The following is a 25,748-nucleotide window of genomic DNA, read 5'->3' on the forward strand; positions in this document are numbered from 1 at the left end:
AATTCACAATGACGAATTTAACCTTGCTAGGCCTCCATTATCTTCAGACGCCAGTAACAATAGGAATTAGTATGCGGGAGGCCCTGATCAGCATACATAGGGAACGCCTATTCAGCGTCCCAAACGTGTTACTTACTATTTTAGCTATAAGTATTACCTTTCTGCCTTAATATTTGTCTAATATCTGCTACTATCTACCACTGTCTACTACTCTACTCTACTCTCTTCTACTACCTGTTACTACCTACTACCGTCTCCTACTATCCGCTGCTATCTACAGTTGTCCTTGTATCGCATATATCTGTTTATTTTCAGCAGATTATCAATTCTTAGAGTGTGATTGATAGGTAGTATGTCTTATTACAACAAAAGATGGCGCGGCCGTGGCGGCTATCAGGACATCAGACCTCGAAACCCTCTTGCGCAATCAGAGGAATCCCCGCCGCCTCCTTTAGGTGAACTGATTGAGATCATTAACCAGAAGGATCTTGAGGATACCTGTGAAGAAAATGTTGCATTTGGAATCACTGAGAGTGAGCTGGTAGCCTCGTACAATTGGGCTGATCAGAAAGCTCCGAAGATCATTGTGCCAGGTACGTTTGTAAACACAAGCTCTATTGAGAATAGAATAGAACTCATCTCAATCATCATAGGTCGCCCTGCTCTTTGGACACCACGGGAGAAACCTCGTGCACTTCTTGAGGATAATGGCGTCTATTTTCGTGATAACAACTCGGCTTTCTTCCCAAAACATCCCCTCGAGCCGGCGATTGCTGCCATTATGAAAATGCATCCGACTTCACTTCATGTCGACCTTGTCGCATGCAATAGCACCATTGGCAACCTTTTACGGTTCGTTCAGGGCACCTTCGTTCGGGGCGTCGACCGCTCATTTCGCATGACTGTGGAAGTCGTGGGTAAGACTGTCCATTTTATCCGAAGAGAGAATTCCCCGACAGAGCAAATATTGGGGGTCAGAGGATTTGGGCACGCATTTCCAGAGGCCTACACCACATGGACTCCGGACGTCCGACCATCCAAATCGCATCATAGAGTTATCAAATACAAGTTTGGTGGGCTTGACATACTGTTGCGTCAAAGTACTGATGGATACATCGAAGAGAAAGACACAAATGCTCTGGCAGTCGGTAAATCCGCGCCTACTGGGGACAAGGATCTGACGAGTCTCTTCGAAAGTGTCTCCATCGGGACCTCATCAGCTTCACCAGCCGATTCTGGCAACCTCGAGGTGGTTGATGGTGGTCAGCCAACATCTCAAGAATCTGTTTTTGATCTCAAGACTCGGTCAATTAGACTTATCGAGAATGACACTCTCTCAGAGGAACTACCACGCCTTTGGCTTGCTCGTATCCCCAATTTTATACTTGCGCATCACACACGAGGGACTTTCAACAACATCGAAATAGCCGATGTACGCGAGGATGTCCAAGGCTGGGAAAAATCTCATCAGCAAGATCTCAGCCGCCTGAGCGCTCTTTTGCATCGGATAATCGCCACGGCTTTAGAGAAAGAAGGCACTTTGTTAGAAATTGTTAAGTCGCAAGGAGGTCCTTTGGAGATTCGAAAACGTCTCCCAGATGCAGGCATTGCGTTCTCAGACCAGGTGAAGGATAAATGGCTCCAGTGGCTCGACGACAGCGATGACGTTGAAGAGACACATGACGGCGGCAAAAGCTGCGGCGACTGCGGCAGTAACAGCGACAGTGACAGTAATGCCGGTGACTTTACTGCTTGCAATGAAGAATGTGGATATTGTGGGAAATGCAGTTCATGAGTGTATAGCAAGAGGTATTGATAATTCTTAGTCAACCAGCTTTATTATTTTGTTTGTGTCTTTTGTATGGTGAGATATTTTTGTTGCGGTAATGGTTGTGAGCAAACAGTGGAGAAGAGAAAGATCTGCATACTGCACAATCAATCACTGCGCTGGCCAAAAAAACAAACATCATAAGCTTAACTGCCAATACGAGTCTTAGGTTTTGATTTAATCTTAGTCTCGTGAATGAACAATGAGGCGACATGGACAGTTCGGACATCCGCATTTGCCGAAGCCTCCGTATCCTCAGGTGTTGACTTTGTACAGAGGATTTGTGCCAAGTCTGAGAAGCTAACAAGCTGAAAAGGCGCAAAACTCTCTGTGTTCTGCTATGCTGATCTATGATGAAGAAGGGAAAAACGCTGCAAACAGCAGCAGACAGAAAGTGGGCTTGACCAAAGAGAGTGGTCACACAGACCCACGTGACAACTCAACAAAGTCATTGTAACCCTCTGGAGTTTTGAGCAGTTGATGAAGATTCCTAAGCAATTAACAATAGCCATCAGCTGTCATCCCATCGTCTCGCCGATTAAGCTCGGCCATAAAGTTAATGCTAACAGCAACGCAGCTGAGTAAGATCAAATGCTATATTGCCTTCTGAAGAAATCGCCGCCTTGACCGGAGAGCGAACTAGGCGTTAATTTCTCGGCGCAAGTCGGGCATTTTGGCACGCGAAGAGTCCGCTCGCGAGAGTCGCCAAGCATACTACGTAATTGGGCCTGAATACACACAGCAGTGCTGTATCGTGACAACATTGAAAGTATTGCATTTAGAGCTACGTCATATTATATAGACAGCAGTTGTTTATAAGATACAATCTCCCCGTCTCACAACCAACAATTCAGCAATTCATCTCAGAACCATCGACAAGCACACAACTACCTACCAACCAACTAATAACCAACCAATAAATCTAACACAATCTCACAGCTTAGTCAATCTTAATATTGCTCCTGCAAAAACAAAAATGGCCACTTTTCAAGACCACGAAGAGATTCTCGAGGCAGCCTTCAGGGATCCCAACAACACTCCAATTATCTTCGAGCCCTCCAACGTGAATCAAGTCATCAAAAGCCGCCATTATGATGCTGATCCGGATTTGCATTACTCAAAAACACAACTTTGGGACATGGAAGTCAAGAAAGCGCACAACCCAGCCAAATACCTAAGACATCTCTTGCGACCAGGAAGTCTCCAAGTCTTCAACCTTCAAAAGAACGGACCCACAGAGACTTTTGTACGTGTTACTGATCAGGGAACTTGGGTAGATCCCACCACATACAACACCGTCATCGAGCAAGTCTTTTTGGACAGTGAAAACGAAAGAGTTTTCTTTATTGGTGTGCCGGAAGTGGAAGGCCCGGATGGTCGCAAGATTGTTGCCGGAACAAATCAGCCGCTCTTCCATGTCGAGCACTCTGTGAGTGGCACTGAAGAGGAGCCTCTGAATGTTTGGCGAGTTGTTCATTTGGACAAGGATGAGGATGGAAAGTTGAAGGAGGCGTTTAAGAGGCTAACGGATTCGCCCTACTTGAGGGAGTTTAACGAGGTTTACATCCGCGAAGATCTTGGCAAGAAGTTGGAGCGCAGATAAGCATTTGCTACATCAGAATTGGAGACATGTCGCTTCAAAACATTACCCGAGTCTAGGAGTTACCGCTACACAATGCAGCCGTAGCAGTGTATAGATATAGTGTATAGATATTTCGCGTTTTAATTCAAGAAAATAGACGTCATCCATTAATTCGTTCCAACATAAAAGATCCCACTCAATGACAAGTGTTCTTCTTTACTTTGCAAGTCGCAGTTGCCACCACGCTTGGATCAGACTCTGATGTAGCCGTCAACTTCACAACACCCGTCGCATCCTTTGCGTGAGTCTCAGCGGCCACAGCTACATAAGCCTTTGCAATTTCCCCATACTTGACAGGGATTACTGCGTTCGGCAGGTTCGCCTTCCAACCAGATCCCTTGATATCGGCTTTCAGTCGGAAAATATCCCACTCAAGGTGATCTGCCTGGACTTGAGCATTGCCTTCACTAGAGGCTACGTATGTACCATTATTCGTGAGTTCGAATTCACAAAAGATGCCTCCGGTTACTGGGCTGCTTTTGCCGTATGTGAATGGAACCCCAGAAGACAACTGAATACCATATTGGCTTGAACTGTCATCAACCAGGGACCGCACGCCAACGGTATAAGAGAGCACGCCAGTTTCATCCCGGTGGACATCCAAAATGTAGATATGAAGGCCATTTGGCTCATCCACAAACTCATATTTGCTTCCAGATCCAGTGCCGGCATGGAATAGCGCATCAGCTAATTGACGGTAATCACCCATGGTGATATAAGCAGCGGTTCCGTTTGGTCGGTAAAAGTCGATGAGTGTGATGTCTTCGGGGTTGGCATCGATGGTCCACTGGAAGGGCTGGCTGTTGCTAGTCTTTGACTTGCTGATCATCACGCCTGAGTCAGGTTGGAATGAGTCGGCGCCCATCCGATCAATCACTTCGATATCATAGCTGTTGTAGCGACCTCCGTCACAGAGTACGTCAGTCGAAATGTTGCATGCTGGCGAGCGATCCTGGTCAATTACAACTCTCAAGCCAATGAGATCAGACAAAACGGATCGCGCTGTGATTTGGGCCACAACAGGGCCTGATGCGGCCAGGGCGTCTCTCGATATGCTCACCACGCTGTCGTTGGAGATGAGCCCAAGAACGAGCTTGTCTCGAACAGTGTGTAAGGAACCCATAGAGCCACCCTGAAGCGCTGGGATTTGATACCGTGTATGAGGACCGCCAGGGCCGTTGAAAGATCCGCGAGACATCATTGAGTATGGGCCGGTATAGTCTCGCCGCAAGGGAATGCCGAACGGGTTATTGTAGTTGTCCCCAATGTTCAGTAGATGGCTGAGCTCGTGCGCATACGTTCCCATTCCAGAGCTTTCGCATTGAGTCGACGAACCACCACCTGCATTAGGCCAAATAGTAGATGCAGATGCCCACGATGTCCATGGAACATATCTTGTCGATGCGTAGTTCGGTATCGAAGAAGAGCCGTCGGCATTCTTGGGAGGTCCAAAGGCATCGGGCACATCCTCGGGAGATGAAAATCTCATCTCACCAAACTCCTGCCATGTGGACGATTCATCTTGTCCAGCGGAGAGGATGAATACCAACTCAAATGAGTTACTCGTGGTATTGCCCACCTCTGCTCGCCAAGCCGCATAAGCATCTGTTCGAATATCCCGGTTGCAAGTGTTATTCGTCGGGCATGCTCCGGGGTTAAAGCCATTGTCTACGCCATACTGATACGACAATGAAGGCATACGGTACGGCCCAAATGCTGTCAGGTCGACTCCATATCGGCCGTGTGAGTCCTCCATCCAGTACTCATGTAGTGTATGGCCGCGGTTAAGGTCAGTCGGCTTGTTGAGTAAGTCGCGATAGTAGGCAGGGACATCTTCCCGGTCGATACCAGATACTATCGGAAGAGGATTACCAAAGACTGTCGAGTTGGGTTCTCGAGTCACAACGAAAGTCTCATCGCTGTAGTCCACGGCTATCAACGCAATGTTGAAGTTGCGACCAGAGCCCTTCTTCGTCGCGTCGTTCCATTGAGTACCAGGCGGCGCTTTAAAGTCGTCCCATGTCATGTCGTCGGGATTCACCCAGACTTGGGGATCAATGGGTTTAAAAGGATCACTCCATGGTGTTTTTGATGCTGCTTCTGCAGGGAGGCCAAGCAGCCCAACCAAGAGCACCGATGCAAAGGCCGAGGCTCCCATCACAACACGACGGGGCCTGTAACTAGGGATTGCCATGTTCTTTTGGAGCCGTCGCGAGACCTCGACAGATGGAATATCTCAAGAAGTCCGAGGAAGCCGTAATTGGGAGTTTACACCGCCTTTATATACGTTTCCATCGATTGCCGTTACCCAGCAGGCATCTCGTCCAACATCAATTGACCCCGCTCGAGGAATCATTGAGTATTCGAAAATCTCCATCATTGAGTGATTGCTCAACTGTTATGTTTGCTGGGTTTATCCGACCGTTCCCACCTGCTTCATCAGGGATAATGGCCGGGCGATCGACGCAGTGATCCAATAGGAATATGGCTTGGCAGTTGATAAAGCGCATGGAGTTGGAGCTGCCGGTGACATGCTGTGCTAATGAAAGCTACTTGGATAAGCATAACAGAACGGTCTAATTAGTATGGGGGACAAAAGTACTTGTCATCTCCATCCAAGATACCAAAGTGCCGCTCTCTTTGGAAATGGTATGTTCTTGGCAAACATGGATTATTTCGGGACTTTGGTCTATTTAATATGTCTAGGCATGTAGACGGTCAAAGATTGCTACCTTGGCGTAGTACTATTACGAAGAGTTCGGTTTGTAGAGGTTTTATTCAAAGTTCAACCATCGTCTTTCGCTATATAGATCTTACCTCTATATTAAATATATTCTATTCTTCTCTGGTAATGGAAAATCCCAATTGCTCTCTTTCATCATGCGTGATTCTCCCCCACTCCAACAATAGGCGAAACATGTAGATTTGCATGTCATCTTTCCTCAGCGCTTTTTGCGTCCATTCTCTCCCCTGTTCTGCAATTTTCTTGGCCATCTCAGGTCCCTCGGCGTCTTTATCATTAGCACCCCCACTGAAGTACTCCAAAACGGACCAAAAACCTGATCCAAGTCGAATGTCCACAGGAACGTAGTGATGCCAGGCTCGGAGTCTCTCATCATACCAAGTACGGAAGAACGCCGCACGATATGGCAAGCTGCGACTCTCCAGAAAAGGCAGAAAGCGACCGCTAAATCCCGCGCCATCCATGTCCATCAAGTGCTTATATTTCCAGTGCTCTTCAAATGGGACGCCAGTGGGAAGCTGGTTTGCTTCCTGGTCCACAGCCGAATCGTTGCTTAATGTGACGAGACCCCATTGCTTATAATTTTCCAACTCGACAGTGCAATCCAATCCATCACATCTGGACATCTCCCCAGTAAAGGAGACGTTAATGTGAACAGGAGTCTCAATGCCGGATGATTGCAAAGCCACAGTCTTCTCATAAGCTTCATGTACGAATCGCGGTCGTAAAAATCCAGGCCATCGTCCATGGGCGGAGAATCCATCCGATCGCGATCCACGCCAGAATAAAGTGTTCGCTTTCTCTTCCCACGCCACGCCACTGTCCTCTTTAAAGGCACTCTTGTCATCAAAATGCCACGGCGACGGTATTAGAATATCTGAGAAGCCGCCGACGCGTGCCTGGCTGAAGATGGGGAAGAGTAGATTTGTGCCGACCAACGCAGATGGCGAATTGAGAAATCCATCCAAGTATGCGACGTCCGGCTGATGGCAAAGATCGTGAGCAAGCGATACATCTGCCAATATCGCACCGCTGGTTGTAAGCAGCGAATGTGGCTTCAGACAGCCAACACAAGTACTGCTCCAATCCCACCATCGACTACTGTGTACTGCCGATCTTCGTGGACAGGAGGCAGCAACGAAATCATAAAACATGGGTCTCCGGATATAATTTGTAAAGAGGGGATCAATGGCATCTTTTCTGCCATCCGTCGCCCGAGGTAGAGGCTCGGGGAAGTCCTCAGGCCATGGAAATTGCGAAAAGACGCTGCTCGGCCAGCCGTTCTGTTCCATTTGGTTGGAAACTTCTCGTCTCTTCTCCTGTGCAAAGTATTTGAGAGCTTCCAAATGGCGAAATGGAACGACCACACGGCACTCATCGGCCAGATTGATAGCTATATCCATGTCCGGCAACCACTTGGAAAACGGCTCCATCATCCTCTGATATGATTCCGTCATCCAACGATGCGATCCTGGAATATGAGGCGACTGCTCTACCGAACCGTTCCTGATACGCATGCCGCCCATTTCTGAGCTTCCGTAGTTGAAGAGCTTTGTAGTCGAATCACGTATTTGTGCAGGCTCCACCCCCCAGAAGGGAAGTAAGTCCTTGTTGATCTGGTCGAAGTCGTCCACAACGATAGAGTTGCGCTCCTTTGCGAACTCGTACCATTTGTCGAAGTTTGGTGGAGGTGGGAGCGTGTACCTTTTCGTGTATTCATTCACAGCATCAGCCAGTGATCTACTAGTTGCGGCTTGTGACTCCCACGCGAATATCTCCGCAGATGCTTCCGATACGAGTGACTTGATGGCCGTATGGATTAGAGCTATAGTCGGAGACGCAATGAAGAGCAGTCGCGCCAATACCACCATTGCAATTACTGCAAACCCACTAACGGACATTATCAGCCCCTTGAAGATCCTTTGTGATGCGTTAGACTCTCCAGTATGGTGAATGCTAATGGCAAGGTACCACAGAGGCACTGCTAGAACGACTACAAGAGTCGTATGCTTCACAAGCTCTCCGTAGGACACGGGAGATAGAAGCGGAATCGTCTGATAGACAGGTATCTGTAAGCCCATGAAAGTGGCAGTAGTTATAAGAAGCGCGAAGCATGATGGATGCACAGGGGGTAACAGTGTTAAGCTGGAGAGTACAGCGATCATCGCAAAGAAACCATCCACAGCAAAATCTCCATTGTCGAGAGCTCGAAAGGTAAATGCCATGATCAACTCTGAATCCGAAAGCCAAGATGGGAATGAGAGCAACAGAATGCTTCCGGCCGCGACAAGCGAAAGCTTTCCCATGAATTCAGAAATGTCGATTCCATCTTCTGTAGCTGCGCGCGCCAAATGAGATGTATGGCTTATGATCACGGCATCGATCAGGCATTTGCAGAGCTGAGCGAGTGAGACGAAGCGCCCCCATCCAATGGGACACACAGTCCCGGTAGCAATTTTCGAGCTTTCTTCTGCTGAAATGACGAATAGTGGCCACACTGCGGCAAGAAATGTGAAGATAATCTGGGATTTGGATGGCATGGACCATCGTGGCTGTGGCTTATTGGACTGTAAAGTTAGGAGTCCGAATCCAGGCCCTATTGCTACAGCAATAAACGAGAACAGCGGTAGAAATGCCTGCACGAAATGATTAGTTTGGAGAAAAGTTATTCATACAAGGAGACTTACCTCCGGACCAGACCGCGAGCATTGTGAAGTTCGGATAACGCCCCAGTAGATCAACGTTCGCAACGCTAAGCAACTTAAGAGAAAAGGAAAAGACGGATGTAGATGTCGAAAGTGTTCATGACCAATTCTGAAATACTTGACGACTGTACTTGTTGGGTTAATTACATCAGTCGAGCTCTTGTGATTTGCAACGACCGCAAGATATTGGCAGTCGGTTCGCCGCCCCCAGTAATATGCAGAACCCAACAGCCAAATGCCAGTGGAAAGGAGAGTAATGATTGTAAAATGAACAGGGCGTTCTATAGGTCGGTCAGAACTATCGCCATTATAGCCACGCAAGGGGGTTACTCCATACCAAAAGAAGCACTAGTATAATACCTAGCAGATAGAATGAAGACAGAGAGGGACAGGCATCTTTAACAAGGCGTCAATATGCAACGATATCGAGATATATCCATGAGCATACATACATGAAAGCCCGTGGGTGAGAGACGGCCCCTCGCATGCTGAAAACCCACGCGTCAGTAACGCGCAGAGTTATGCGAGTGCGATCTCAAACAACTCTCATTCGAGATGAGCGAGCGATTGCCTTGAGCATTCGCGAATCACGCAAGCAGAATCACGAATCTCGGCTTTCGCCTACATCTGCATCTGAGGGTAGCCGATTGTGATGAGAAAACAAGATTCTTAAGTGCCACTTGTTTCTTCACTAAGGGCCAGGAATCATCCCGCTAATGCTCCTGCTTTAGGTCTAGTTGCAATCGCGATCAGCAAAATGCCAAGAACACGAAACTTGGCAAGCGGAGGTTAGAAAACGCGAGAAGTACATGTACCTACATGTAATCAGCCCATCAAGTTAGTAGGTAGTGCTGTTGTGAGGGAACGCCAGTGCTGCTTAACCAACGCCCGAATGTTACTATATAACTGTAGCAGCAGTTAGGATAAATATATAAATATAGTAGCAGTTGCTAGAGGAATATAGATATAGTAGTAAAGACTACGGTAGAGAGAATATAAATAGTAGCAGATACTTGAAGAACTAGTGTATACTAGTCATGTATCGTGAAGGTGTTTAAGATGGATATTCTCGGCCTCGGTTTTTCTGTCGCCCGCTCGCCCGGTAGGATTGGCAAAAGTGTGCCAACTGCTCCTTACAGAAGATCAACAACGATAGCTATTTTAACTATATTCATATCGTCATAATCGCGAGACTTTTAACTGAAGAGAAACACTAGTCAAAACATGCGTTACAACCGCCCCGTAGCTCAAACATGATACAGAATAATAATACCGCACTGCGCCTCTCCACGTCTAATACCCCATCTAGAGACATTCTAATGTTGAAATCTGAAGTCGAGCCTCTTGTTTCCTTCGTCAGTTGTTGTAGCAAGATAGTTGAGTCGCTGTTCTTCAGTCATCGCATCCCATTTCTTTGCTCGGGACCGGTTACGCCACACATAGTACAGCTTTGTGAGGATATATATAACTACGTTCATGCAGGCGATACCGAGGAGTGCGCGATTGCCACGAACATAACGAGGAGCATCACCTATCCAAGCTTAGTCAGTAACATATCATGTGAGCGAAATGGAGAGCTGCTTACTCGCTACGTAGATGTTGGCGGAGACAATACCACCAGCCTGGACGAACATGTTGTAACATGCTGCTGAAACCGTTCGAAGTCTGACCGCATTGCTATTGCGCGAGTTCCAAGCTACTTGGATCGGATGGGCTGCATCGATTTGTTAATAAGGATACGTAATATGAGAGAAACTTCGACTGAACTTACCATTCGGGTATGCAAGGAGAAGTGTAACCACCACCCAGAACACCCACTTGTTCACTTCTTGAGTATTAACAACATTGAGGTAAATTAAGAACGGGAGCAGCCAAATTTGACCAATAAGAGCCGTCAAAGTAAGCTCGCCCCAAGCTTCAGCTAGATATGTAAGACCCAGCATCATAAAGACTGGGGCAAAACAAGTTAGTAAACGGAATCTATTGAGTGGAACACATATATCTTACCGTGCAGTACCGTTGATGGAATGGTGAGCAAATTGGTCTGGAAAGTGTCAAAGCCTAAGCCCTTGAGCGCAAGAGTAAGATAATTAGCCTCTGGTGTGGCAGGAACTTGGAATACAAGTCCAAGGATGTATATCGGCCTATCGCAATGGTCAATATATGTAAATGATACCCTTTCGGTTTCTTCTTTTCCACTTGAGACTCACCAGAGATCATAATCCTTAAGACTCTGCCATAGTAACTTGGGTGTTACCGGTTCGCGGTTGTGCATCGAACTCTTGCTGGGGTCTTCACGAATAACCCTGTTGACAATGATTTTTTCCTCCCGTTCAGAAAACCAACCCTTTTTGCCTCTAAACCAGCTAGCCGTTTGACAAGGGCCAGCCGGCATGAGAACCCAGGCGAGTAATCCTACAACGAGCGTTAAGAGGCCCTAATGCTATCTGTTAGTATGTGTTCTCAAACGTCTCATGAGCACGAGCATCACCACGCCTGACTTACTTCAATAAGGAAAAGCCATCTCCACCCAGAGCGGTTCGCGATACCTCGCATGTGCAATAGTCCGTACGCGAGCAATGCCGAACATATGTCTGCCAAGCTCAGAGCGGTCCAGAAGAAACCCAGGCGGATTGTCAACTCTGCGTGCTTATAGAAATAGGAAAGGTATAGGATGACCTATTTTTTCTAATTAGTGAATTGATCCAAGTGATTGTAGCGGTAAACAGCTTACGTCGGGAATAAATCCGCCCTGAATAATTCCAAGCAAGGCTCGTGTGGCAAGGAACGAGCTTCGACCAGACAACCAAAACTGGGCGCCTGCGACGAGACTCCATAAGCACATCTGCATCGGGATCCATCGATCCGGGCCCATCCATTTCGACACTAGCTGTGAAGGAAGCTCTGCGAGAAGAAATGATAGCTTGAACACCGTATTGCCCAAGTTGTAGTCTTAAAGGTGGATTGTTAGCGCTCTTGTAGGTATTGGCTTGTGGCTATCGAGCATACCATTCGTAGTCATATGAAGATCCGAAAGGAAGTTATCGGTCAATGCTTGTGAAAGATTGGAGCGGTCAAGTTCGAGAGCCATGAACATTATACATGCCCAAAATGTAATGTACAGGTCCATTTTCCGGATGAGTTTGCCCTCTTCACGCCATGTCCATCGGAAAGAAGGGTCGAATCTATGGATATTTTCCCTAATTATTTTCACGTTAGCTATCTTGCCTTTTAGACAAAGCAGAATTGCATTTGATTACCAGTCTGGTCTCGGCTGGTACTTCTCAGCCGTGTCTGGGTCGTCGAATACCGAAAGCTGCAGTCGTGTCAGCACAGCTACAAGAACTAATTGATTCGATAGGAACATACCTGAGTTGCAATGGCATCTTTGTCGATTTTCGATCCCTTCTTGAACCATGAGCGTCTCTCAACTATCGGAGCTCCCAGCGGTGGCGAAATGCTATCTAATGAGGTCGTTGAGACCGAAGACGGGTCCTTTCCGCCTTTCGTAAGTACGGTCGCCATGATGATGTTGGCAAAATGGGATAGAGAATACTAAGGAGGGAAAAGAAGAGGGTTACTCCTCAGTATTTACACATCGTCACTTTTTCCCCAAAGTTGGTTATATAATAACACTATCTATAAAGTCCGCTTTGATGTATAAACGTGGCGATCGCACGCAACGAGCCAAGGAACAATATTGGACCCGGCAGGTGCGGGAAGGTATGATGAGAATAACCCAAGCAATTACGACGAGAGGGCTAGACTCGATGGAACCTAGGATAGCTATTATGCAGATATGCCGTCCGGGGTACCAATGAGCAGCTAGTTGTTACCAATATCGAGGTGGCCTCGAAACCCGGACCCCGGCCTTCCATCCCTCAGATCGCTACCCCGGAGGGATGAGATCATGCATATGCGCAGTAGATACAACTGTAGATGCTCGGCAGTATACTTCTTATCAATTTGAACTAAATCCCAATCAGTTACGTATTTTGCCGCTCTTTTGGGGTATTGCTTTGTTACTATGCAATTCGACTAATTGTTAGAAGCAGTTGAGGCCTGCTTAATAACCCGGCCTTCTCTCACTTACATACAGCTTAAACTATTTAATCACAGCTTCAATTGTTTCATCTCTTTTTCAATAGCCTGTCAGTGGAACCAAGTTTCTTTTTTTCTTTCACGAAAGCTGACATATCAAGGTGTTACGTAGCGTCATGCGCCTTATCTCCAATAATTCATTGTGCGAGTGGCGGGCACAATCACGCCATCACCACCTTGATTCTCACCACAAACGGCAACCCGCGACTCTCCAACGATCCAACATGCCCCCGAAGCACGCAATTCTAGATTATTTACATGAGCTGCCGAGATAGGGGTTTCGGGCACATTTTATCCATTGGGGGCGCAACGCACATGTCGCTTTTGCCGCACGCGACTTTCATATGGCTTACCATCGTCTCGACGGCCTTACAGGCTGTTGTATGCCTCGGTGTCGTGCTTCGACGACGAGTTGATGTGATCATATAGCTGAGGGGTCTCTGCATTGCACCCCCGCGTCCGAGAAGCGCAGCTGATTGCCGTCGAATACGCCATACGGTGAATCGCTCCGTTTGCGGTTATCGCGTATGATGCGATATTTCCAAGTTCAGAGACATCCGCACCGTCGCTTTGGATATGTGACTAGTCGTGCGAGGTCCCGGACGTTGGCCTTGGGATGCGGACTTGTCGCCGTGATGGATGCCTCTACCATTCCTACAGGAGCTAGAGATCATGCAATGTAACTGAACCTACAGCTTGCTGATGACCTGGTTCAACCGACAGTCCGACTGAATGCTCCAATCGCATGCTTCATACGCCGAAAGTTGGAAATGGCCGAGATCCCTATATCCGTAGGGCTATGTGTTTTGATATCACAGGCTCTATTAGTGAGCTTCTCTCCCCTCACTGACGCAATTTGCCAATTGATGTCGCACAAACCGGCGTCAATTATTGGCTTTCATGTGAATGAGGCTAAAAGATGTCAACATGGATGGTGGTTTGATTCCTAGCACGCAAGAAGATGGCGTTGAAGGATGTTGATGGCATGCTCGTAGGTAACAAATTTGGCAATACCAAGGGCAGGATACGAGGAAGAGGTTGGTACTGCCATATAAGTATGGATTGAATTCCACAAAATCGTATTTTAAGGAGATATCAACCTGTTGCTCATCAGATATATCGACAGTGTGCAGATCTTTGATCATACAGATACATCAGTAACAATGGCTCCCGCAGCAGTTGAAGCACCTGTGGTCATCCACGATGTCCCTATCAAGACCAAGGTTCAACAGACCATTCCCCTCACGGGTACACTGGATCAGTTTGAGTCTTTCGACATCACTCCAGTCATTGGTCGTGAATTCCCCAAGGCCAATCTCGTAGACTGGCTCAATGCCCCCAATTCTGATGAGCTTATTCGAGATCTTGCCGTCACCAGTGAGTACGCTTGAAAATGAAAAACGAAATCATAATTGCTCATGTGACCCTCTCTAGTTTCACAGCGCGGTGTCGTTTTCTTCCGTGCCCAGGACAACCTCACCAACGACCTCCAGAAGGAACTTATCCTCAGACTTGGCAAGCTGACTGGACGGCCTGCCACATCTGGCCTGCACATCCACCCTCTCTTGAACAATGAGCGAGAACTTGGTGGCAACGACCCCGAGATTAGCACCATCAGCTCCCTTCAGTTCGACAAGTTCTACAAGCAGACCAAGCCCGATGAACTTAGCCCCAAGAGGCAAAAGGCCGCTGGCTGGCACAGTGATATCGCCTTTGAGCCTGTTCCAGCTGATTACACTTCTCTCCGACTTGTCACCCTTCCCAAGACTGGAGGTGGTAAGTGATAATGAGCGCTTATATCTACCATTCGTGATATAATTTCTAATCATGAAACAGATACCCTCTGGGCCTCCGGTTATGAAATCTATGATCGTATCAGCGAGCCCTACCAGAAATTCCTTGAGTCTCTGACTGCTACCTTTGAGCAGCCCGGCTTCGGGGACATTGCCAAGCGATCCGGCTTTGAGCTGTATGACAAGCCTCGTGGTGCTCCTGAGAACGTGGGCTCTGAGCTCAAGGCTATTCACCCTGTTGTTCGAACCAACCCTGTTACCGGATGGAAGAGCATCTTCCCTGTGGGGGGCCACGTTAAGCACATCAACGGTCTCACTGATGAGGAGAGCAAGAAGCTCCTGCAGTGGTTCTTGGATCTCGTTCACGACGGTCATGACCTTCAAGTCCGTTTCAGGTGGCAGAACCCCAATGATATTGGTAAGTCTCTTTCATTCACATCGTCATAAGGTTGTCAAGACTAACTGCTTGGAACAGCCATCTGGGACAACCGGAGTGTCTTCCACACTGCCACCTATGATTATAACGGTTTAGGAGAGCGATTCGGCTCTAGAGCCGTCGGGCTCGGAGAGCGGCCATACCTTGATCCCAATAGTTCATCTCGACGTGAAGCATTGAGCAAGCAAGCATGAAGTCTCTATAGTTAATATAATGAAAGTTGCGATGCGCTGATGTATCTTTTTGGCTTATGTAACACCATCCCGCTAAAGGTGCGCTGTATTCGTTAGTTATGGAAAATCCGTGATTATTTAATTTATATTATATAATTATCTAGGGTTTAGACCTATAGAAGAAAGTGACTTATTTATACTAGGAAAACGGGGCGCTAAGTAAGTACTATAATTTTATTTAATAATTATATAATATCCTATATGCGAGTGTTCATAGCAGCAGCTATTATCTTAGTAGTGGTTGCTGTTAGTTTCTTATTGCCTTTAGCTATTATGGCTGTTTGTGACTTTGGTTGGCTATTGACTTATCTTTTATTATAAGGGTTTATTACTTTTGTAATATATTATTTTATTAAGTAGTTTTTTAACTTTAAAAGTATTATATATATAATTTATTTTTAAATAAAATTATTATTACTTTTTATAACTTAATAAAATAATTAACTTATTTAATTTAGTTAAGTTATAAAACTATAAGTTATAAACTTAAAGTTAATTATATTATATTTAATTTTTATTATTTAGGCTTTTTTATATAAAGGTTATATTTACTATTAAAAAGTTTAATAAAGCTATAATAGTTAAGTTAAAGGAAAATTATACCTTAGCTTTTAGTTAAAAATTTAAAATTAATTTATAATTTAACTTAATTAATTATAATAAATTAAATTAAACTTTAAAAATTTAGGCTATAAAGTATAATTAATTAAGGTTTAAGACTAAACTTAAAATATATAAAAAGGCTTAAATAATAAAGTTTAAGTATAATATAATTAATTTTAAATTTATAATTTATAATTTAATAACTTAATTAAATTAAATAAATTAATTATTTTATTAAATTATAAAAAGTAATAATAATTTTTAAAAATAAATTATATATATAATATTTTTAAAATTAAAAAATTACTTAATAAAATTATATATTATTAAGAAAAGCCCTTATAGTATAGTAATATACGCCTAGAGGTCTTATAGTATTTCCCTAGGTATTTATAAAGCAGTTAGTTTAAATTTAACTAAAGGACCTTATACTAGTAAATTAATTATCTTACTTATTAAATAGTTAAAATACTATAATACTTAGGTCCTTAGGCTAAACTTAATAACTACTGCCTAAAGTTAATATATAATTAAGCTATACCCTATATAATAATAAAAACCTAGCTTAATAATATTAAACTAAGGCTATTATTTAATATAAAAGCTAGCGCTACCTAGGGTATATTTAAGAAGTTAAGTTAGTAAGCTTTTTTTATAATAAAAGATTATTATAAAAATATAAAGTATTAAATATAGCCTATAATAGCTATAAACTAATTAATATTACTTATTTAATTAATAAGTAATTTTCCTTAAAAGGCTAAGAATAAAGTAAATTTAAGCTATTATAGTTATAAATTATAATAGGGTATAAATTACTTTAGTAATAAAAAAGAAATATAAAGGTTTTTATTTTAGTAATAAGTATAGGTTTTTTATAAAAGGTTTTTTTTATTATAAGGAAATATATAAAAAAATTAGAAATAGCTATTATTAATTAACTAGTTATTTAAAGTAATATTATTATTATTATTATTATTAAGAAAAATAATTATTATAAAAGCTTTTAAGTAATAATTATAATTTAACTTTAACTTAAGTAAAATAACTAAGTAAATAATTAAATTTATAATTAATAAAATTATAAATTTATAATAAAAAATATAAAAAAAGAACTAAAGTTAAGTAAAGTAAAATATAAGTTAAATTAACTAAAAAGTATTAAAAACCTTAAGTTAAGTAAAGGAATTAAAAAGATTATTAAAAAAGCTAATAAAGTAACTTAAAATAATAAGTAAAGTTTATATAATTATATATATATAATTAATTAAATTAGTTAATTAATTAAAGGTATATATAAAAGCTTTTTTATAATTAGTTTTTTTTTAAGTAATTTATTTTTTATACTTAAGAAAAAGGCTTTTTTATATATTTTAAATTTAATTTTAAATTATACTTAATAATTATATATAGCTTTTAATTAGTTAGCTAGTTTAATTAACTATATATATATATAATTATATACATTTTACTTATTATTTTAAGCTATTTTATTAGTTTTTTTAATAATTTTCTTAATTCTTTTACTTAACTTAGGGTTTTTAATACCTTTTAGTTAATTTAACTTATACTTTACTTTACTTAGTTTTAGTTTTTTTTTTAAAAAGAATTTTAATTATAAATTTATAATTTTATTAATTATAAATTTAATTATTTACTTAGTTATTTTACTTAAGTTAAGGTTAAGTTATAGCTATTACTTAGGAGCTTTTATAATAATTATCTCTCTTAATAAAAAGTAAATATATAGTTTTATTAAGTAGTTTTTTATATTATATATATAATTTATTTTTAAGGATTATTACTACCTTTTATAACTTAATAAAATAATTAACTTATTTAATTTAGTTAAGTTATTAAACTATAAGTTATAAGCTTAAAGCTTATATTATACTTAAATTTTATTATTTAGGCTTTTTTATATATTTTAAATTTAATTTTAAACCTTAATTAATTATACTTTATAACTTAAATTTTTAAAATTTAATTTAATTAATTATAATAAATTAAGTTAAATTATAAATTAATTTTAGATTTTAAACTAAAGGCTAGGGTATAGTTTTTTTTTAACTTAGTTATTATAACTTTACTAAACTTTTTAATAATAAATATAACCTTTATATTTTATAACTTAAATTTTTTAATTTTAATTTAATTAATAATAATTAATTAAGTTCAATTATATATTAATTTTATATTTAAAACTAAAGGCTAAAATATCTTTTTTTTAATTTAATTATTATAATTTTATTAAAGTTTTTAATAATAAATATAATATTTATAAATTTAATTATTTACTTTTTTAATAACTAAGGAATATATTTTAAAATAAAGTTATTAATAATTAAATACTTTTATAAATAACTTAATTTATTTAATTATTATAAAAACTATAATATAAAAGTAAAAAAATATTATTATTTAATTTAATTATTATAGTTTTATTTTAAGAAAAATAAAATTATTATTTATAAAAGTATTTAATTATTAATAATAATACTTTTACTATAAAAGTATAACCTTAAGGGGGTATTATTAAATAACAAAGCTAATTTTAATTAAAATATAAATATAAATATATATATATAAACACTAGGGTTTTTATACTATTTATTATTATTTTTTACTTTATTTTATTTATTATAGTTATATTTTAATTAATATTATAAATATAGGCTATACCTAAACTAATATTTACTTAATTTTAGATTAAACCTAAACTTAAACTAAATTAATAATAACCTTAAGTCCTAGGGCTTTTACTAAGGGTTTAACTTAAACCTAAGATAACCCTAAGGAATAATTAATTAAGTATTAATTAAAGTATAACTTATATATACTTAGTAAATTCTTTTTTTTTAAGAAAAATAATTTTATTTATTTAAATACTTATTTATAATTATTATAAAGCTAATTTATTATAATTATTATTTTTTATTATAAATAATAAATTAATTATAAAATTTAATCTTTATTAAGAAAAATAAAAAATAGTAGTATTATAAATATGAAGTATATTATAATTATTATTATTAACTATTACTTTTCTAAATAATTACTTAAATAATTAATAATAATTTATATTTAATATATTTATAATTATTACTTATATTTTTAATATAATAAATTAAAAATTAATAAAAACTATAAATAACTTATATATATTTATATTATAACTTAAATATAAACTATTTTTATTAAAAAACCTTTATAATAGTAATTAATAAATTTTTATTACTTAAAAATATATTGTAACTTATAAATTAAAAATAAACTAAAGCTTTATTAATTTTAAAAAAAATTAATTTATATTTATTTAATAAAATTTAATAAAAAAAGTTTAATTTTATATTATAATTTATTATAAATTTACCTTAAAAATAAAAATACTAAACCTAAAGTTATTTTTAAAATATTTATTTATTATTTTTATTAATTTTTATTAATAAAAAATAACTTAAATTAAGCTTAAATACCTAGTATAATAATATAATAAACCTTTTATTATATTTTTTATATATTTTAAATAAAAATTAACTTTAACTAAGGGGCTTTTATAAATAAATAAAATAAAATTAAATTATTTTTAATATATTTTTATACTAAAGTTAAAAAATTATAACTTAAGTTATAAAATTCTTTATTTTAATTATTATAAAGTAGTAAAAATATATAAAAGTATTATAATTAAAATTAAAACTTATACTTTAAAAAAAAATATTACCTTAAGTTCTTTTAGCCTTAATATTAAGGTTTTATATATTAAAATTAAAAAAGTAATATTTATATAACTAAAGTAAACTTAGTATATATAATAAAAGCTTAAAATATATTTCTAAGTAAAATAAAAAACTTTTAAAATTAAAATACTTTATAAACTAAATAAGTATTAAAGAAAGTTTTATAAAAAAAATATAATAAAAAGCTATATATATATTATAAGTAAAATATATATATAATTATATATTATTATTTTTAATTAATAATATATTTTATTATAATTTAAGTTATATTTAAAAATAATTTATAAAAAAATAATTTTTAAAAAGAATTTAAATTAAAAAAAAAAGAAAATAATTTATTCTTAAGTTAAAACTTACTAAAAAGCTAAAATTACTTTTATAATAATATTATAGTTTTTATAAAAAAATATTAAAAATAAAAATAATAAAAATATTATAAAAATTAAATAATTTTTAATTTTTAATTTTAAAATTTTTTAATAATTAAAAATTTATAAATATTTAAATTAATAATAATTATAATTATTATAAAATTATTAATAAATAAATAATTTAAAAATTAAAATTAAAAATAATTTAATTATATATATTATAAAAAATTAAAATTATAATAAAAAATAAAAATAAATTTATAATATATTATTTTATAAAAAAAGTAATAAATATAAATTATTAAAAATACTTTATTTTACTTTATATTATCTTAAAATTAATTTAAAATATTATCCTTAGGAAATTATAAATAAAATAATATAATATAATATTAAACTTATAAATTAAGGAAATATAAGTAAAATAAGTAAATAACCTATAGGTAAAGGAATTAATTAAGTATAAAGAAATATTATTTTTAATACTTATTTTAAAATTAATATTTCTAACTTTTATTTAATAATAATTTAAAAAACTATAGTTAAAATACTTTTTTTTATAAATTTTTAAAAAATTATAAATATATTTTAACTTAAGTTTATAACTTTTTAAATTATAAAAAAAAAAGAAATACTAAATAAGCTTTTAAAATCCCTATATAACTTTAAGAAACTATTTAAAAAAAAAAGCTAATAATTTTCTTTTATATTATAATATTTTAAATTATTATATTAAGCTATTTTTAAATAAATATAAGAATTATTTTAAACTTCCTTAGGGTTTATTATATAATATACCCTAAGATTACTTACTAAAATTATAAAAGTAAATTACTAATTTAATAAATAAAAAATAAATTTAAGTTAGTTTTTTAATAATAATAATATTAGTTTTTTTAATAAAAAAATTAAAAAAAAAATAAAAATTTTATATAAATTATAAAGTATTAAATAAAATTATAAAATAAAATTAATATTTATTATTATTAATTTATAAAACCTTATACTCACTTTTAAATACTTAATAATTTACTAAGTTAAATATTAAAGTAACTTTTTATAAAATATAAATAACTAAGGGTAATAAATATTTTATAATATTTTAAATTTACTTTAGATTTTTTAAGTAATTAATAATATTATTTAAGTTTATAAAAACTAGTTATTTTTTAATAATATATTAATAAAGTATTTAATAATATTTTAAAAAGCTTTATTATAATATATTTTAATAATATTTAGATTTACTTTAGAGGGTTATATTATAATTATATATTTAAAATATATTAAATATTTTAATAAATAAAAAATATTAAGTTAAATATTAATATAAAAAAATATAAGTTTATAATAAAAAAAGTTAAATACTTAAGTTTTATTATAAAAGTAAATATAATAATTTACTTTAGTTTTTATAAAATTATAATAATTAAAAAATAAAAACCCTTAATAAAAATAAAAAAAGTTTAAAGTTTTTTAAAGTTTATAAATTTTTATTAAAAGTTTATTTTAAATTTTATTAATATTATAATACCCTTAATATACTTAATAAAGAAAAATATTTTATTTTAATAAAGTAAAAAAAAAATTTAATATTTTAAAAATTAGAAAATACTTTTATTTTTTACTTTATTTTAATTTAATAAAACTTTAAAAAAAAATTATTTTAAAAATAAATTACTTAAAATAAATTTTTAAAAAATACTTTTTATAATTTAATAAAGCTAAAGTATTATATTTTATAATATATTATTTTATAATATTAAGCTTAATAAAAAAAAATTATATTATTTATAATACAAAATTATTAATTATTATTTTTTACTTAAAAGTATAAAAAGTAAAGTTATAAAAAATAATAAAGTTATTTATAATTTTTATAAATTATAAAAACCTAAAGTATTTTCTTAAATTATACTTATTTTTAAAATAATAAATATAATAAATAAAATTATTTTTAAAATTTAATTATATACTTTATTATTACCTAAGATATTAAATAACTTAATTAAATATTTTATTTTATAAAAAATAAAATAAAAGTAATAATATTTTAATTATAAGTAAAATTTTATAATTAATTAAAGTTTTATTAATATTAATAAAGTTAATACTTAAAAAAAAAACTATATAAAAAAAATTATATAAGTATTACTAAGGAAAAATATTATTTTTTTAAATATATATTTATAATTTTTATAAAATAAAGTAATAATAAAAAATAAAATATATAATATTTATTTAAAAACTATTTAATAAAGTATTTAAAAATTCCTTTTAAAAGTAAAAATATAAAAGTAAATTATAAATTATAATTAAAATATATAAAAAGTATTTACCTTTAAGAAATAACTTTAAGTATTAAACTAAAAGTTATTAACTATTATACTTAGTTAATAAATATATAATTTTACTATAGTAAAATACTTTAGTTAAAATATTATATTTTATTTACTATATAGATTTTTTTATTAAAAATATATATTATAATTAATAATAAAGTTTATATAAAACTATTATTATTATAAAAGTTATATTTATTATTAAAAGGTTTAGTAAAGCTATAATAGCTAAGTTAAAAAAAAACTATACCTTAGCCTTTAGTTTAAAATCTAAAATTAATTTATAACTTAACTTAATTAACTATAGCTAATTAAATTAAATTTTAAAAATTTAAGTTATAAAGTATAATTAATTAAGGTTTAAGATTAAACTTAAAATATATAAAAAGGCCTAAATAATAAAATTTAAGTATAATATAAGCTTTAAGCTTATAACTTATAATTTAATAACTTAATTAAACTAAATAAGCTATTATATTATTTTATCTCTCTTAGGTATAAAGGATAAACTGCCTAAAAAGAACTAATTATAAAAAAGCCTTTATATATATAGCCTTTAATTAATTAACTAGTTTAACTAGTTATATATATATAACTATATAAATCTTACTTATTATTTTAAGCTACTTTATTAGCTTTTTTAATAATTTTCTTAATTCCTTTACTTAGCTTAGGGTTTTTAATACCCTTTAGTTAATTTAGCTTATACTTTACCTTATTTAGCTTTAGTTTTTTCTTTTTTAAAGTTTTTAATTATAAATTTATAATTTTATTAATTATAGATTTAGTTATTTACTTAGCTATCTTACTATATATTTATTAAGGTTGGGTTATAGCTATTATAAGTAAGTGCGTAGTTTTATTAAGTGGTTTTTTAATTTTAAAAGTATTATATATATAATTTATTTTTAAATAGGATTATTACTGCCTTTTATAACCTAATAGAATAATTAGCTTATTTAATTTAATTAAGTTATTAAACTATAAGTTATAGGCTTAAAGCTTATATTATACTTAAATTTTATTATTTAAGCCTTTTTATATATATATATATATTTAAGTTTAGTCTTAAACCTTAATTAATTATATTTTATAGCCTAAATTTTTAAAGTTTAACTTAGTTAATTATAATTAATTAAGTTAAATTATAAATTAATTCTAGATTTTAAACTAAAGGCTAAGGTATAATTTTCCTTTAATTTAATTATTCTAATTTTACTAAACTTTTTAATAATAAATATAACCTTTATATTATAATATATTAAAAATAAATTAAAATTTTATTAATTTAAAAAAAAATTAATTTATATTTATTTAATAAAACTTAAAAAAAAAATTTAATTTTATATTATAATTTATTATAAAAAAGTTATATTTATTATTAAAAAATTTAGTAAAGTTATAATAATTAAGTTAAAAAAAATTATATTTTAGCTTTTAATTTTAAATTTTAAAATTAATTTATAATTTAACTTAATTAATTATAATTAATTAAGTTAAATTTTAAAAAATTAAGTTATAAAGTATAATTAATTAAGGTTTAAAATTAAATTTAAAATATATACAAAAGCTTAAATAATAAAATTTAAGTATAATATAATTAACTTTAAATATAGAATTTATGATTTAATAATTTAACTAAATTAAATAAATTATTATATTATTTTATTAAGTTATAAAAAGTAATAATAATTCTTAAAAATAAATTATATATATAATATAAAAAACTATTTAATAAAATAATATATTATAAAAATAATAAATTTTTATAATAATTAAAAATAAATTAAAAATTAATTAAAATTATAAATAATTATAAAGGTTATATTTATTATTAAAAAGTTTAATAAAGCTATAATAACTAAGTTAAAGAAAAACTATACCTTAGCCTTTAGTTTAAAATCTAAAATTAATTTATAGCTTAACTTAATTAACTATAGCTAATTAAGTTAAACTTTAAAAATTTAGGCTATAAAATATAATTATTAATTAAAGTTTAAAATTAAACTTAAATATATATATATATATATAAAAGCTTAAATAATAAAGTTTAAGTATAATATAATTAACTTTAAGTTTATAACTTATAATTTAATAACTTAACTAAATTAAATAAGTTAATTATTTTATTAGATTATAAAAGGCAGTAATAATCCTACTTAAAAATAAATTATATATATAATATAAAAGACTACTTAATAAAACTATATATTATAATAGCTATAACTTAACCTTAACTTAATATAGTAAGATAATTAAGTAAATAACTAAATTTATAATTAATAAAATTATAAATTTATAATTAAAAGCTTTAAAAAAGGAAAAACTAAAGCTAAGTAAAATAAAGTATAAGCTAAATTAACTAAAGGGTATTAAAAACCCTAAGCTAAGTAAAAGAATTAAGAAAATTATTAAAAAAGTTAATAAAGTAGCCTAAAATAATAAATAAGATTTATATAGTTATATATATATAGCTAGTTAAACTAGCTAATTAATTAAAGGCTATTACTATATATAAAGGCTTTTTTATAATTAGTTTCTTTTAGGTAGTTTATTTTTTATACTTAGGAAAAATAAATAATTATAATAATTAAAAGTAATAAAAAATTAATAATAATTATTACTAAAATAATAATTATTATTATAAAAACTTATAATTTTAATATTATTAATATTATAAAAAAAGTTTTTTTTTTAAATATAAAAAATAAATTACTTAAGAGTTAAAATTAAAATAATTATTATTAAATTTTTATTTAATAATTATTAGTTAATAATATTTTATTAATTCTTTTACTTAATAATAACTTAGCTAATTTTTATTTTCTCTTTTATAATTAATTTAAATTACTCTTTTTTACTTTATTTATTCTTTAGGCTTTAGTAAACTTTCTTTATAATATTAATAATATTAAAATTATAAGTTTTTATAATAATAATTATTATTTTAATAATAATTATTATTAATTTTTTATTACCTTTAGTTATTATAATTATTTATAATTTTAGTTAATTATTAACTTATTTTATAATTATTATAAAGGTTTATTACTTTTATAATATAATATTTTATTAAGTAGTTTCTTAATTTTAAAAATATTATATATATAATTTATTTTAAAGAATTATTATTACTTTTTATAATTTAATAAAATAATTTTATTTAGTTTAATTAAGTTATTAAATTATAAATTTATAAACTTAAAGT

General features: G+C 32.9%; 6 protein-coding genes across 6 annotated transcripts; 3 read left to right on the plus strand and 3 right to left on the minus strand.

Moving 5' to 3' along the window:
- Positions 1-352: 352 nt before the first annotated feature.
- Triagg1_10287 (uncharacterized protein) lies at positions 353-1,795 on the plus strand (the record flags this gene model as incomplete). The annotated part of the gene is made up of 2 exons (XM_062894342.1): positions 353-593; positions 654-1,795. The coding sequence occupies 2 exons, from the start codon at positions 353-355 to the stop codon at positions 1,793-1,795; spliced, it is 1,383 nt and encodes a 460-aa protein (XP_062750778.1).
- Positions 1,796-2,804: 1,009 nt separating this feature from the next.
- On the plus strand, positions 2,805-3,431 carry Triagg1_10288 (uncharacterized protein; the record flags this gene model as incomplete). Its single annotated transcript, XM_062894343.1, has 1 exon — positions 2,805-3,431. The coding sequence occupies one exon, from the start codon at positions 2,805-2,807 to the stop codon at positions 3,429-3,431; it is 627 nt and encodes a 208-aa protein (XP_062750779.1).
- Positions 3,432-3,606: 175 nt separating this feature from the next.
- On the minus strand, positions 3,607-5,664 carry Triagg1_10289 (uncharacterized protein; the record flags this gene model as incomplete). The annotated part of the gene is made up of 1 exon (XM_062894344.1): positions 3,607-5,664. The coding sequence occupies one exon, from the start codon at positions 5,662-5,664 to the stop codon at positions 3,607-3,609; it is 2,058 nt and encodes a 685-aa protein (XP_062750780.1).
- Positions 5,665-6,305: 641 nt separating this feature from the next.
- Triagg1_10290 (CAZyme family GT90) lies at positions 6,306-8,922 on the minus strand (the record flags this gene model as incomplete). Its single annotated transcript, XM_062894345.1, has 3 exons — positions 6,306-8,780; positions 8,830-8,849; positions 8,901-8,922. 3 exons carry the CDS (start codon positions 8,920-8,922, stop codon positions 6,306-6,308), a joined length of 2,517 nt encoding a protein of 838 aa, XP_062750781.1.
- A 1,312-nt stretch (positions 8,923-10,234) lies between these two features.
- Positions 10,235-12,443, minus strand: Triagg1_10291 (uncharacterized protein; the record flags this gene model as incomplete). The annotated part of the gene is made up of 10 exons (XM_062894346.1): positions 10,235-10,449; positions 10,504-10,632; positions 10,690-10,869; positions 10,926-11,062; positions 11,129-11,355; positions 11,424-11,597; positions 11,653-11,870; positions 11,928-12,118; positions 12,179-12,234; positions 12,288-12,443. 10 exons carry the CDS (start codon positions 12,441-12,443, stop codon positions 10,235-10,237), a joined length of 1,683 nt encoding a protein of 560 aa, XP_062750782.1.
- Positions 12,444-14,182: 1,739 nt separating this feature from the next.
- On the plus strand, positions 14,183-15,442 carry Triagg1_10292 (uncharacterized protein; the record flags this gene model as incomplete). The annotated part of the gene is made up of 4 exons (XM_062894347.1): positions 14,183-14,396; positions 14,454-14,795; positions 14,856-15,230; positions 15,288-15,442. 4 exons carry the CDS (start codon positions 14,183-14,185, stop codon positions 15,440-15,442), a joined length of 1,086 nt encoding a protein of 361 aa, XP_062750783.1.
- Between the last annotated feature and the right edge of the window lie 10,306 nt (positions 15,443-25,748).

This window comes from Trichoderma aggressivum (genome assembly GCF_033847375.1).
Source record: "Trichoderma aggressivum f. europaeum strain CBS 100526 chromosome Unknown scaffold_069, whole genome shotgun sequence".
Lineage (NCBI taxonomy): Eukaryota > Fungi > Ascomycota > Sordariomycetes > Hypocreales > Hypocreaceae > Trichoderma > Trichoderma aggressivum.